The following is a 12,809-nucleotide window of genomic DNA, read 5'->3' as shown; positions in this document are numbered from 1 at the left end:
TGGATATTTTGTCGATTTAGCGAGGTGTTTGGCGCAATTTGCATGTGATTGAAAGAATTGTTTGGTGCGTTTGAGCGGAAGACATATAGATATACATCTAACCTGAATTGACACCTCGCCTTTCCTGTGACAGGAGCCTTCTTGCGACATTGCACACATCTACCCACACATCTAACCATACCTACAAGATCAACCATTGGGATGGAAGTGCACTTGAATTGCTCATAATCTACACATCTATCCAGTCCATCTAACAAAACGCCAAATCCTGCACAAGGTCGCTCGCTTTCACATCCATAATCCCAGCCCTTGAATCCTCAACGCTGACGCCAATCATCATGGTATCATCTATATACCCGTGATATCTCTGTACGTGGTTCTTCCAGCTGATACTAGTAACGGCAAACCTCTCCGTATGTCCTGTCGGTATGTCCTCCGGATCTGGATACTGTGGCGAGCCGGTCTCGTTCGTCAGCGCCTGGCGGCCGTGGATCCAGAGCGCACGCTGAGAGATGGCGTGGAGAGCGAAGGGCGCGGTCTGTTGGAAGAGCATGACGAACGGCTCATGCACGATGTGTGAGTCGTAGTCAAAGGTGTGGTGGAAGATGTGCATGAGGAAGGTGTTCGACTCGCTGGGCTTGCATTTCGGGTTTGTCCTATCGCAGAGGGTGATGGCGAGGGAGTTGCTGGCTTGCTGAAGAGACTCGTTGGATGGCTGGATGGTCTGCATGTACCTCGCTACGCAGACCTGATCCCGTTTCGCAGCCGCTGGAGCCAGGTCTTCGCCCACAGAGCCATCCCAGTCCAGCTGCGCGAACGAGCGTCTTGGCCATATCTGATAATGCGCATAGGCTTTGCCGTCCGCGTCCCAGAAGATGAAGTAATTGGTCTCGAGTCCTTTCAGAGGTGGCAGGCGCTGGACTTCCGTAGCCTGGCTGAAGAGCTTCGCCAGCGGCTTCTCAAGATGGTAAGGCTCGAGTAACGCTCGAGCATCTTGGAGCCACATACCAAGACAGGTATGTTGTGACTGTGACCCGTATAGTACAAAAGGCGCACTTGGACCGTAGAACAATCTCGCATCGCGGGCTCCCGAATAGTTGTTGTAGTAGGCAAGATCACCCTCGCAAGCTCCTTGAACAAAGGACGACATGGTCAAATTCTCGAAGGCTTCGCCACAGATGAGAACGCCATTGAGGATTCCGGCAGTGCACACGATCTGTTCGTATGTGGTGGACATGACCGAAGGTTGAAGCCTTTGCGCAAGCACAATCCACATGTCGAATTTCGTTGGATGCGGGACCACGTTGGGTCCATATGCGCCTGTCCCCTCGATGAAGAGAGGTATGAACCTTCTATCTCGGGTGGTTAGAGAAAAGAGCTCGCGATAGTCGCCTCGGTCAGGAATCGTGTTGACATCCTCTTCATCCTCGTCTGGGAAGTCCATAAGGTCCAGCAAGCTCTTGCCCGGCTTCTGATGGACTGCTGAATGGTGGTGACTGAATGGGGCACTACCATAGTCAGTGTCTAAATCATCGGCATCGGGTAAGTCGTAGTCCAGATCTCCTTCATCAGGGCCGTTCCCGTCCTCGACATCAGGCTCAGAACCGTATTCGTCGTCTGGTGAGCCGTAGGCGGTTTCGATTATGCTGCCAGGGCCATAGTCGGCCATGTGATCCCCATCCTCAATGTCAACGCCAGTCTCGGTCTTCTCACTCAGGCTGGCTTGGTCGGACGTGAGACTGTCACCATTTTTATTGTAAAGCCCACGAGCCTTCGCAACGAGGGTCAGCTCGCTTTTGCCACCACCGTAAAAGGCTGAAACGAAGAAAGGAATAACGATCAGGGCCACCAGAATGGGGAGAAAAGCCTTGAAACGTCTCCTTGTCAACGACGATGGCGAAGAGAGGTGTCCGCCCTGGGGACTTGAATGATACATGTCGGCTCACACATCAGTTTGGTCGAGGAAGGTGGTGTGCTCCCAAGGTCATTGCATTCCGTCCGAGACAGAATAGTGGTGTGCTGTGGCCGCCGCCGAAAGATAGCCACACGAGAGTCGATACCATGCAGGAGAGAGCCGCCGACAGGTGATCGCCGGTCAGCCCTACCGGGTGCCTGACCTAGAGTAAAGTTAAGCATGGTATCGAGCCGACCACAGAAGATCTGATAATTTCAGGGGCGCTGAGACCATGCGTGCTGCACGAAAACGGAAGATCAGTGCGCTCTGCGTTGTTCAGGGGTAGATCATCCTCGGGGGCGGGCGACTGGCGTCGGGTGGACAAAACTGTTTTTGATAGAGCGGCGTCAACCATGCCGGCTGAACTCCATATTTGGGTCTGAAAGCGTTATCTCAACACATCTCGTACCATCGCCATTGTTTTGTGCTCGCACTGGCGCATGCGGTGTGGGACCAAAACTTTCCAGCCATGAGGTCGAGATTCTCAATGGCGGCGACGCACGATCCCGGAAATGGGATGTACAGCATACGATGAGATTGAACGGACTACCCCCGACTGCCACATACTTGCTTTGCTGCGCGTGCAATCTTGACGGTATTGGCAACACGCAGAAAGTCGCAACGTAGGGATACAGACCACCGTGAGAATGAAGGAGACAATCACTGGTTAGGATGTGCGAGATCTGTTTACTTGGACATCTTTATGATGCTACATGGCTCGTGAAGTAGAAAACGACTTCCACCATTCCCTTCCAGGCCGTGTGAGCTCACGATGCAGCTCACATAACCCAACTACTGCTTGAGCAGCTTCTCGAGCTCCGCAGAAACAGCATCTCCAACCTCCGTAGTCTTTGCCGACCCACCAATATCCGTCGTCCGAATCCCCTTGTCTATCACAATCTTCACAGCCTCCTCCACCTTCTGCGCAAGCGCATGCTGCTCCAGCGAGTACTTCAGCAGCATGGCCATCGAAAGCAGCATAGCCACCGGGTTGACGATGCCTTTACCGCTGATGTCGGGGGCAGACCCGTGGATAGGTTCGTATATACCGTTGCACTTTCCCTTGCCGTCGGGAGAGGAGGTCAGCGATGCTGAGGGCAAGAGGCCAAGGCTTCCGGGAATTACAGAAGCTTCGTCGCTGATGATGTCGCCGAAGAGGTTCGAGGTGACGATGATGCCGTTGAGAGCGCGGGGGTTCTTAACCATTAGCATAGCAGCCGAGTCGATGAGGTGATGGCCCAGCTTCAGCTGTGGAAACTCCTTCGTCATGACATCGGTGACTGTCTTCCGCCAGAGCCGCGACGTTGCCATCACGTTGGCTTTGTCAAGAGACCACACTGGCAGCGGCGGGTCTTCAGCCAGTGCGAGATATGCCGCGAGCCTAGTAACCCTTTCGATCTCCATTCGTGAGTATGGCTCCGTGTCCATTGCGTAGCCGGAGCCATCGTCCTCCTTTCGCTCTCCAAAGTAGATTCCACCGGTAAGCTCACGGACGATGTTGAAGTTGGTGCCTCGGCAGACTTCGGCCTTGAGTGGTGAGATGTCGACCAGAGATTCCGAGGCGAAGAAGCATGGACGTAGGTTGCCGAATGTTCCCATCTCCTTGCGGAGTTTCAGAATGCCTTGCTCAGGCCTGACGCTGCCTGTGCCCCATTTTGGACCGCCAATGGCGCCGAGAATGACGGCATCAGCGGCTTTCGCTGCGGATAGTGCTTCGTCTGTCAAAGGCTCGCCAGTCGCATCGATAGAGGCCTATTAAATATGAGGATTGGTAATTCGGACGATGCGGGCGCGGACTTACACCACCAAGGAGATGCTCTTTGAAATTGAATTTGATGTCGCTGTGCTTTTCGATCGTCTGTAGGAGCTGGTGACTGTTAGCTTCGCATCTTCAAAATGTTAAGACTCGAAAGCATACCTTCAGAGCCTCTGCTGTGACCTATATCGATGTTAACAAGTGTTCGTGGTGCAAGCGCATATTGGAAGGCTTACTTCGGGTCCGCAGTGGTCACCTGAAAGACGTCAACTTCCGGCGACTCATGGAAAACCAACGATTGGTCACTTACCACCGAACACGACAATATTGTAAGAAGGCATGCTGCGCTTCTGGTGTTTTGATGATCTTGTGCGCGACGAAAATGTTCCTTGAGATTGGTGAAGTTTGGACTCCGATCTTCGGAGCAAGTGAAGAAGTGGGGTCATGTCAGGTCAAACCAACAACACCTCTTCACCAAGATCTTTCACTTTGCCTTCTGGCGGTCCTCCAGCTGTTGCTTGACCCTCCAGTCTTCCCTCACAATTAGTAGCTTCCCTTGCGAGATTCTGAGTACTGTAAAACACAAGTTGACCAAGAAGAAGAAAACCAGGATAATGATCAGCATGCAAGTGATCACTCGGTACGCGGGCGAGTCCATCTCAATTGAGAAGAGCAGGAATGATGTAGTGAGGGTTGCGTTCGGGACTAACAGGCAGAGGAAGCGTTGTTAGCAAGGCCAGAGTAACATCAACTATGTCATGCTTACAGATGATAGCATTCCACGCTGGCGTCCAACGCAACTGTTTCTGTACCGCCCTCTCAACCATCACGTAGATACCAAAGCATAGCCAAATGACACCCAAGCCGTTCAGGAGGAGAGCAATGAGAACGCAGGCTGCATCAAGTCCTCGTGCAGCCTCGGCTGTCAGGAAAGTGCCCTTGTTGTAGTCGCCGAACCTGCCGTAGGTTGTGGCGGCTGCCCCAAGGATCTGTAATGCCGCCGCAGACTGACCCATCGGACCGACCAATATGAACATTGTCGCCGTCTGATCTGGTGCCGGCCATCCTTGAGCGAGTAGGCTGTGGAACAGATAAACGTAGAGTATCAGTCCAGTCAGGATACCAACGCCCACCCAGTTGAAGCTCACAATCATGACCGGTACAGCGAGCCTTGACGAGAGATCCTTGGCGAATGCTGCCACAACAGCACCAGTAATGGAAGCGGTAGACATGCTCACGGCCGGGATGATTATCGACGTCGGCATGCGGCGGTCCGAGGAGTCGTGTCTCCGTATTAGCGTGATGAAGGCCCAGAGAAGGAGAACGGTATTCCATGCCTGAACAAACCAAAACATCACGTAGGCCACCAGCGTAAAGTGGTATCCGCCCCACCATGCCGTGCTCAGGATCAGTGCGACGTCCGAAGTGAGCGTCATGAAAGCGATAGCCCAACAGGAGAGAAACGTGAGTTCGGCCATGTTGTTGACGACCTCATCGTATGCAGCCCGTTTGAACCATACGAACCGGGCGATGAAGAGGCTGGAGAATACAACATATAGGACCAAGTTGATGACGAAGAAGATGTTGGCCAGAATGTCAATGCCGTTAAACCGGTATGGACATTGGTGTAGGAGTTCAGCAATCGCTCCGGAGTTCATACACCAGGTGAACCTGTCCTTGCGTGTTAGCAAAATGCTACCTGATTCTTTAAGTGATCTTTGAACAAACCATATCGGACTGAAGTCCTGAACCACAGCACGTGTTACACTTCTCCGCAACCGGGGGCCATCCTGCTGTTCTGCATCGCGCTCATGGTTCGAGATCTTGCCGTTGGCGCTACTCATCTCGCCCTCGCTCATGCCTCTGCTCGTCCAGCCAGATACCGCCCAATCAATGTCATTTCGATGGATAGAAAACGCAACAGTCTATATACAATGTCCAAGGAAGTTCGACAGACGACGGGAATAAGGGTGACCGAGCAAATGACGCCTTCTGAGCAAAGCTTCGCGGCAAATGCGGACCGATGGGATGGAATCAACAAACGCGAAGTCATCTTTCTCCTCTCACCCACAGCTTCTTCGTGTTCGCCTCTATAATGCTTCCGGACGATTGTAAGGATGCCGAGCTACGCGATGAAGGGTGATGCACAGTTTCGAGGAGGCTGCGAAGCTTGTGCGTGAAGCAGACCACCTCTTGCAACATCTGCAGACCTTCCAACACGAAATCAACTCCGTGCTGCAAGAAGAAGGACTTCTCCGGACTGGTACGCCTTCTCTGAATGGCTTCAAAATGGTTGTACGTTCATGTTGATCTCGTGCTGGAGAGTGCCGCTGCTGTTGTCCAGATGTGTTATGTCTCACGCACAACGCACCTTCCTCTGTCCACCGCAAGGCAAGTTGTGGCTTCCGATGGGTTACTGGAGGCTAAACCCTCTGGAAATGACGGTAGGTGCAAGGCTTCACTTTATTTACTTCACGTGCACTCATTTTTCCTTAACGTGTCACAGTATCGGCATCTAGTGTCGAGGTGAAGATGCTCAGCGGCAGCACATAACAGCAAGCCGTCCGGCATCCAGTGACTTGACCTCGTGGATCGATGGAAGATGGCCATGATAATACGATCTGGTCGCCGAGACGAATCCAAGATACAAGACTCTGTCTACGACCTGGACTACCTCCGCCATCAATCCCGCTGGATCCGCGACGACCTCGACCCGCAAGTCGCTCGCAGTGGTCCTGACGCCCTCCACTCAGACGACTGCTTGAAGCTGGATGAGTTCCTCCGCCGTCTCCTGACTTCCAACATCAGCTTGGACGACATCCGCTTCAGCCGGCTTCACAAAGCCCTCGCCACCATTTCTGGTCAGGCAACACGCTGGCCGGGTAGGCTCATCGACAGAGCGGATGCCGTGCTTGCGATCTGGGAGAACAACTATGGATCTTTGAAGCGGCTTCCCATCCCTCTGTACGAGCCGGGTGGTCGGCTGTATGGCATCTGTCGGCCTGAGGATCTGAACAGGGAGAAGTTGATCATCAAATGGTTGAAGGAGGTAGGGGTGAAGCTGAGTCCGATGCATGCGAGGAGGGTGGGTGATTTGGGATTCAAACCGGGAGAGTGCGTTGTTCCTGTTTTCACAAGGCCGTGCATTCTCACTGACATGAATGCAGTTGGTGGATCAATCCGCTCTTTGCTTTTCGAGACGGCATCATCGATTCTGGAGAACCTGCCGGAGGGGTCGTGTCCGACGATCGCGGCGCCTATGCCGTCCTGATGACTGAAGAAGAGGAAGTGAATGGCCCAAGCCCAGACGCCTTCACCTACCGGGCAAGAGAGCACGATCGTGGCCGGTATCGTTTGACGAGTGCGACGAGGGAGTCAAGGCAGCCTGTCCGGATTCTGAGAAGCCACTCGCTGCGAAGCTTCTGGGCTCCTCGGGCTGGGATCAGATATGATGGGCTGTGAGTGAAACCAAATCTGTCCTTCAGGCTTACTTGACTTAATTTTGTGGTTGTGTTGCAGACACGTAGTTGTCGGCTGGTCAATCAGCGCGAGTCCAAAGACGAAACGACCGGTCTACGAAATCCAGTTCAAGCGCCTCGACAGCGAGCTGAAGATGAGCATCGTCCTCCGTCGTCCGTTTGCCGATGAGTTGGAGGACTACAGGGAGTATAAGCGGCTCCGTCAGGCGATGCGGGAGAGTCGCCATGAGAACGCTACGCCCAGGATCGAGGTGCCACTTCTGGAGGTGTCGTTAGATGGGAGCAGTGGGTCGGCGTCCTTTAGCCATTCTAGGCGGGACAGCATTCGTGGACTACAAGGGGATGATGTTGGTGTATGGCATTAAAGTGGGATGTCAAGCACGGGTTCTCGAAGGCATATGAGTTCTCAAAAAGAATAGGTGGCAGCACAGTAGCGGATAGGTGATTGACTTACGGAGAAGTTTGTGCTCTGACCTTGTCTGCGCAGGAGTGTACAGCTCGTAACATATTCGTGTAAATTCCAGATTGATGTCAAGTGTCCATCAGGAGACGAGCTCTGGTCGTTTGAAGCCATGTACCGGGTCGTTCTGATGTGATCGACATTTAGCGCCGAACTCTACATGTATCTACCCTTCCAACTTGTTGTGGTCCAGAACTTGGTTTGATCGACATCGTCACCTACGACATGTAATCGTGACGGTCAGCCTGCGCTTCTTGCGCGATCACAGCATGTCACAACAGCAGAGTCAAGAGAGGAAGTCATCGCAGGCGAAGCCCCAACAGGAGACGAAACTTTCGGCCAAAGGACAGCCAAAGCAGCAAAGCCAGAAGAGACCCTCCACCCAGAAGGAACGTGAGAGACAGCATGAGGCTCGCAAGGCAGCGCAACGCTCTCTCGAGCTGCAGAACAAAGCGAAAGAGCTAATAAACGCTGCTGCAGGAGCGGGAGACCCAGAAGAGCGGCAGAAACTCCTACAGCAAGCTCTTGACAAGGAGATTGAAGCTGAGACTTTTGGCAAGACAGCAAGATATCTCAATACTGGCGCATTCCAAGGGCTCTGCGCGGGGGCTGGACTTGGTGGTGGTGTCGGAGTCGCTCTGGGCACACTGACCGGAACGCTTGTTGGAGGCACGACCGGCACTGTCACGGGCGGATTGGGAGGCGGTCTAGGGTTGGCCGTAGGGGCGGCTCATGGGCCATGGTTCTCGCTGCCGAAAGTCATGGCTGATGGTGTGAGGAAGGTTACGGGCGACCTCCCAGGATGGAAAGCAACGGACGAACAGAAGTCGGCTCTTGAGAAGATGGTCAATGGCGTCAAAGATCAGGACAGACCGCCAGAGCAAGAGTTGATGGAGATGAGCCAAGGAGGCCCTGCGCTGAATGTAGGGAAGGGCTGCACCGGACAGCGGGAGGCTGATGAAGGACAGAAAGGTCTTCTACAAGGAGCTCAGCCCTCTATGCCGTATGTGCCTGGCCTCACGTCGAAAAGTAAGACGGAGAACAAGCCGGCTCCATCGAAGGTGGAACAACACACCTCTGCCCCTTCCACTCAGCAGGCAGGTCAGACGGGGCAGAGATATGGAGAGTTTGCTGGACAAGGTGTGAAGTCTACGCAAGGGCAGAAGCAGCAGCGGCCGGGAAACGCCAGCAGGACGCAGTCTCAGGCGACCTCAGCATCGAATGCACCCCGTCGAGGCTCCCGTATACAGCAACAAGGTCAGAGTACCCCTGTTGGCAAACAGCCTGGCGGCAGTCAGAAGAGTGGTGGTGCACCAGCAAAGAAGAAGCCACGAAAGCTGGAGGTCAGAGGCAACGCATCCGGCGCAATGTCTTAGGAAATGGAACAAAGAAGTAGCGTCAACTGCATACCACAAGCATGTGCCCACAGCATCTTCAGTAACTTTTTGCATCCCATTGACCGTACTGTACTGTCACTCCTCTTGTCCACTTTATGGCTTGCATATCAAGCTTGACAAGCTTTCAGCCAAGCGCACCTAGAGCAACTTGAGCCAACGACATGGGGGTCCAATTGCCAGTATGAGAGGTATACCTTGCAAACCCTCCGACCTCTTCCGCGCCCACGAGCCTTGAGACTTTTGACAGGATGAAATGGAGGCAGTCCTTATCATCGGGGACCACCGAAAATATCGCCGGCAGCGGGATGGACTTACTCTATTCGGCGGCCGCGGACGACGATCGAGATGATTCCACGGTATCTGACAGCGTTCAAAAGCTGTACTGATTCCTCCAATATGCATTGGTATCTCGTTGGATAAGACGAACGATTGGAAGTACGCACGCCGGTCGAACGATCGCTGAGCTCGCGCACCTTCAGGATCAGGGCTGTGGACCACGCCAGACTCCCGCATTCTTGGATGAAAGATTCTGAGTCTTCTTGGACGACGACTACCCGCGAAGATCAGTCAAAAGCGCAGGAGGCAGTAGGACAGGACACAACACTCAATACAACCCTCTTCGCAGCACAAGATGGACACACCCAGAGCCTCCGCCGAGAGCGCAGGACGAAGACGGAGTAGCGTCGCAGATGTCGACCACCTCGCCGCCCTTGGGATCAAGCAAGAGCTTAAGCGAAACTTTTCATCGCTCAGCATGCTAGGCCTGGCATTCGCCATTCTCAACAGCTGGACGGCGCTCTCAGCCTCCCTCTCTCTGGCTTTGCCCAGCGGTGGTTCGACGTCTGTTCTCTGGGGCTTGATAACAGCTGGCATCTGCAACGTCTGTTTGGCCGCATCCCTTGCTGAGTTCCTTTCGGCATACCCGACAGCAGGAGCCCAATACTACTGGGTGGCTATCATCAGCTGGCCGAGTTGGAGGCGAGAACTGTCATGGGTGACCGGGTGGATCAATACCTTTGGTTGGATGGCTCTGACGGCGACAGCAGGCCTTCTAGGCAGTCAACTCATCGTCGGGATCATTTCGCTTTTTGACAACAATTACGATGCGAAGCCATGGGAACAATTCCTCATATACTTGGGTTATCTGATTGTCATGTTTCTTGTCAACGCTTTTGGAAATTCTGCTCTGCCTTACGTCAACAAAGTTGCTGTGGCCTGGTCATTAACTGGATTCGTTTTAATATCTATAACAGTGCTGGCTTGTGCTTCCCCAAACTACCAATCTGCAGACTTCGTTTTCCGGCATTTCGAGAACGAGACCGGATGGCCTGACGGCATTGCGTGGCTCCTGGGCTTACTACAGGGCGGTCTAGGACTGACTGGGTACGACGCTACGGCACATATGGTCGAAGAGATCCCGAACGCCGCTGTCGAGGCGCCAAAACTCATGATATACGCCGTCCTCATTGGAGTCGTGAGTGGCTTCCTCCTTCTCATGTCTTTGCTCTTCGTCGCTGGAAATGCGGAAGAGGTCATCACGTCGCCATATGGGCCGCTGGGTCAGATCCTCTACACCGCAACCGGCAGCCGAGCAGGCACAGTTTGCCTCCAGATCTTTCCTCTGGCTTGCCTTTTGTTCGCAGGAAGTTCCATCATGACCACGTCTTCCCGCATGACCTACGCCTTTGCTCGTGACGGCGGCTTGCCCTTCTCCAGGATTCTCGCTCGAGTTCACCCGAAGCTCGACGTCCCATTAGAGGCGCTAGGCTTCACGGCTATTGTCGTGTTCATTTTCGGTACCAAACCATGGGCAAACCCCTATCATGTCTGAGACACTGGCTAACCCTTTTACCCTTCTGTTTGCAGGCTTAATCTTCCTTGGATCGACCTCTGCATTCAATGCGATCGTGTCAGCGTCAGTTGTTGCACTCGGATTGACGTATGGCATCCCCGTCATGATCAACGTCTGCCGGGGAAGGAGGATGCTACCAGCAAATCGAGCGTTCAAGATGCCGGAGCCGGTTGCCTGGCTGGCAAATCTAATTGGCATTGTCTACGTTATCATCACAACTGTAAGTACTGATGGGTAAAAGGGTTCTCTGAGACACGATCGAAGACTTTGCCACGCTCTGAGACCCTACGCCCGCTATCCGTGATTCAGAGACACTTGCTGACCCTTTGAACCCAGATCCTCTTCGTTTTCCCTCCTCAATTGCCCGTGACTGGAAACAACATGAACTACTGCGTGGTCGTGTTCTTCATCGTACTGCTGATATCTTTGATACAATGGCACGTCTCAGGGAAGAACGATTATGCAGGACCTAAAGTCGACCTGAGCCAGGAGATCCTAGAGGCGGTGCACTCGCCGAATGTTGGCACGAACGGCAGTCCTGTGGCGCTGGATGACACGCCGCAGAAGGCGAAACATGTATAGCAAGGTGAGTGCTAACGAGCTGCGACCTGTTGATCAGATCTACGGAACGTTCTCCAGTTGTTTCTGCCGAGTTGACAGCTTTGTGTTCGACCGCGTCCCGTCCAAACAATGCGAGGACCTCATGCTGACTTTCCCGACAGATCTACCAGATAGACGTATAAACCTCGATGGCCAATAAGCCAGCTCTCCAGGTCGACCCATGAATTACGCCCCCCTTATACTCAACCGGTTGCCCAGCCACCTACTTCTCATCCTCCATTCACTCTCAATGACCTCATCTTTTGCATCCTCGCGTGAAGCGCTGCACTGTGGCCTGGCTCCATGATATGTTCTTTCAAGCTGGCTTTGTTCCCTTCTTCCACGCACCTCTCTCACCAACCTCCTCCCAAGCGGCATGCGAGCATAGCATGTCACTCATCCAGCAGCCCACTTGGGGCTTTGAGCCACCGACAGAAACTCCTGACTACCACACACCCACCCTCGAAGAGCTCTCGAACGAGTTGATCGATAAGATATTCAGCTTCGTGAGTGATCCCAGGATGTCCTGCGGTTCATGCTTTTGGCAGGAAGCTAACCACGCACGCCAGATCACTGACAAGCGTGATCTCTATCGGTTGATGATGACCAGCAAGCACTGCCGCGATCACGTTCTCCCGGTCTTGTACCAGAGTTTGAGCATCGCCATCGGCATCAAGCTCGACGAGAAGCTGAAGAAACTCGCGACTGGACACAATGTTGGGCTTTGCTACACGCGTGAAGTCGTCGCCTATCCTGACGCCACCTACTTCGACGACCCGGAGAGGGCTCAAGATCAACTGGACAACATCATCAATCACTTCACACCCAACTCTTTGACCCCCTTCTGCTGGAAAGTTCCATACTCACTCCTCCCCTGCCTCTCGCAAACTTTGTGGCAGCAACAGCGCAACCTGCAGCGGCTCGAAATCATTCCGCTCCGCTCGTCGGGTATGCGGGGCGCAGGGCGCGACATCGATCTATACGCGGAAATGAAGGATGCCAAGTTCACGAGCCTTCAAGCTGTGCGTGCCGTGGTCGCGACTGTTGACGATGTGCGCCTGGCGTCTGTCGCGTTGCGATGCGGCAAAGTCAGTACTCTGGAAGTCGATGCGCGCATATGGAGCGGTCGGCGACGCACGCGCAATCGAGCAGACAGGCCAGGACGAGTGGTCGAACGAAGGGCAGGCCCAGCAGATTGATGACTTTCTGACCGACACGCTATTTGGCCGCCATCTTACCCGGGTCAAGCCAGGCCTGATTCCTCCATACGATACCATCACCTCTCTCACCCTGAAAGACATCAACCTCCAA

The 12,809-nt window shown here is 53.7% G+C and overlaps 7 protein-coding genes across 7 annotated transcripts; 4 read left to right on the top strand and 3 right to left on the bottom strand.

The window, feature by feature from the left end:
- Positions 1-250: 250 nt before the first annotated feature.
- Positions 251-1,936, bottom strand: LTR77_008250 (uncharacterized protein; the record flags this gene model as incomplete). The annotated part of the gene is made up of 1 exon (XM_064805483.1): positions 251-1,936. The coding sequence occupies one exon, from the start codon at positions 1,934-1,936 to the stop codon at positions 251-253; it is 1,686 nt and encodes a 561-aa protein (XP_064656588.1).
- Positions 1,937-2,746: 810 nt separating this feature from the next.
- On the bottom strand, positions 2,747-4,051 carry LEU2 (3-isopropylmalate dehydrogenase; the record flags this gene model as incomplete). Its single annotated transcript, XM_064805482.1, has 5 exons — positions 2,747-3,706; positions 3,756-3,821; positions 3,873-3,893; positions 3,947-3,966; positions 4,021-4,051. The coding sequence occupies 5 exons, from the start codon at positions 4,049-4,051 to the stop codon at positions 2,747-2,749; spliced, it is 1,098 nt and encodes a 365-aa protein (XP_064656587.1).
- Positions 4,052-4,194: 143 nt separating this feature from the next.
- LTR77_008248 (uncharacterized protein) lies at positions 4,195-5,569 on the bottom strand (the record flags this gene model as incomplete). Its single annotated transcript, XM_064805481.1, has 2 exons — positions 4,195-4,283; positions 4,477-5,569. 2 exons carry the CDS (start codon positions 5,567-5,569, stop codon positions 4,195-4,197), a joined length of 1,182 nt encoding a protein of 393 aa, XP_064656586.1.
- Positions 5,570-6,312: 743 nt separating this feature from the next.
- LTR77_008247 (uncharacterized protein) lies at positions 6,313-7,554 on the top strand (the record flags this gene model as incomplete). Its single annotated transcript, XM_064805480.1, has 3 exons — positions 6,313-6,824; positions 6,878-7,168; positions 7,230-7,554. The coding sequence occupies 3 exons, from the start codon at positions 6,313-6,315 to the stop codon at positions 7,552-7,554; spliced, it is 1,128 nt and encodes a 375-aa protein (XP_064656585.1).
- Positions 7,555-7,918: 364 nt separating this feature from the next.
- On the top strand, positions 7,919-9,025 carry LTR77_008246 (uncharacterized protein; the record flags this gene model as incomplete). The annotated part of the gene is made up of 1 exon (XM_064805479.1): positions 7,919-9,025. One exon carries the CDS (start codon positions 7,919-7,921, stop codon positions 9,023-9,025), a length of 1,107 nt encoding a protein of 368 aa, XP_064656584.1.
- A 652-nt stretch (positions 9,026-9,677) lies between these two features.
- LTR77_008245 (uncharacterized protein) lies at positions 9,678-11,480 on the top strand (the record flags this gene model as incomplete). Its single annotated transcript, XM_064805478.1, has 3 exons — positions 9,678-10,842; positions 10,913-11,118; positions 11,235-11,480. 3 exons carry the CDS (start codon positions 9,678-9,680, stop codon positions 11,478-11,480), a joined length of 1,617 nt encoding a protein of 538 aa, XP_064656583.1.
- Positions 11,481-11,887: 407 nt separating this feature from the next.
- LTR77_008244 (uncharacterized protein) lies at positions 11,888-12,697 on the top strand (the record flags this gene model as incomplete). The annotated part of the gene is made up of 2 exons (XM_064805477.1): positions 11,888-12,004; positions 12,068-12,697. The coding sequence occupies 2 exons, from the start codon at positions 11,888-11,890 to the stop codon at positions 12,695-12,697; spliced, it is 747 nt and encodes a 248-aa protein (XP_064656582.1).
- Positions 12,698-12,809: the final 112 nt, after the last annotated feature.

This window comes from Saxophila tyrrhenica, assembly GCF_035928015.1.
Source record: "Saxophila tyrrhenica strain CCFEE 5935 chromosome Unknown scaffold_13, whole genome shotgun sequence".
Lineage (NCBI taxonomy): Eukaryota > Fungi > Ascomycota > Dothideomycetes > Mycosphaerellales > Extremaceae > Saxophila > Saxophila tyrrhenica.
Note: the sequence above shows the minus strand (reverse complement) of the source record. Positions and strands in the feature narration are given on the sequence as shown.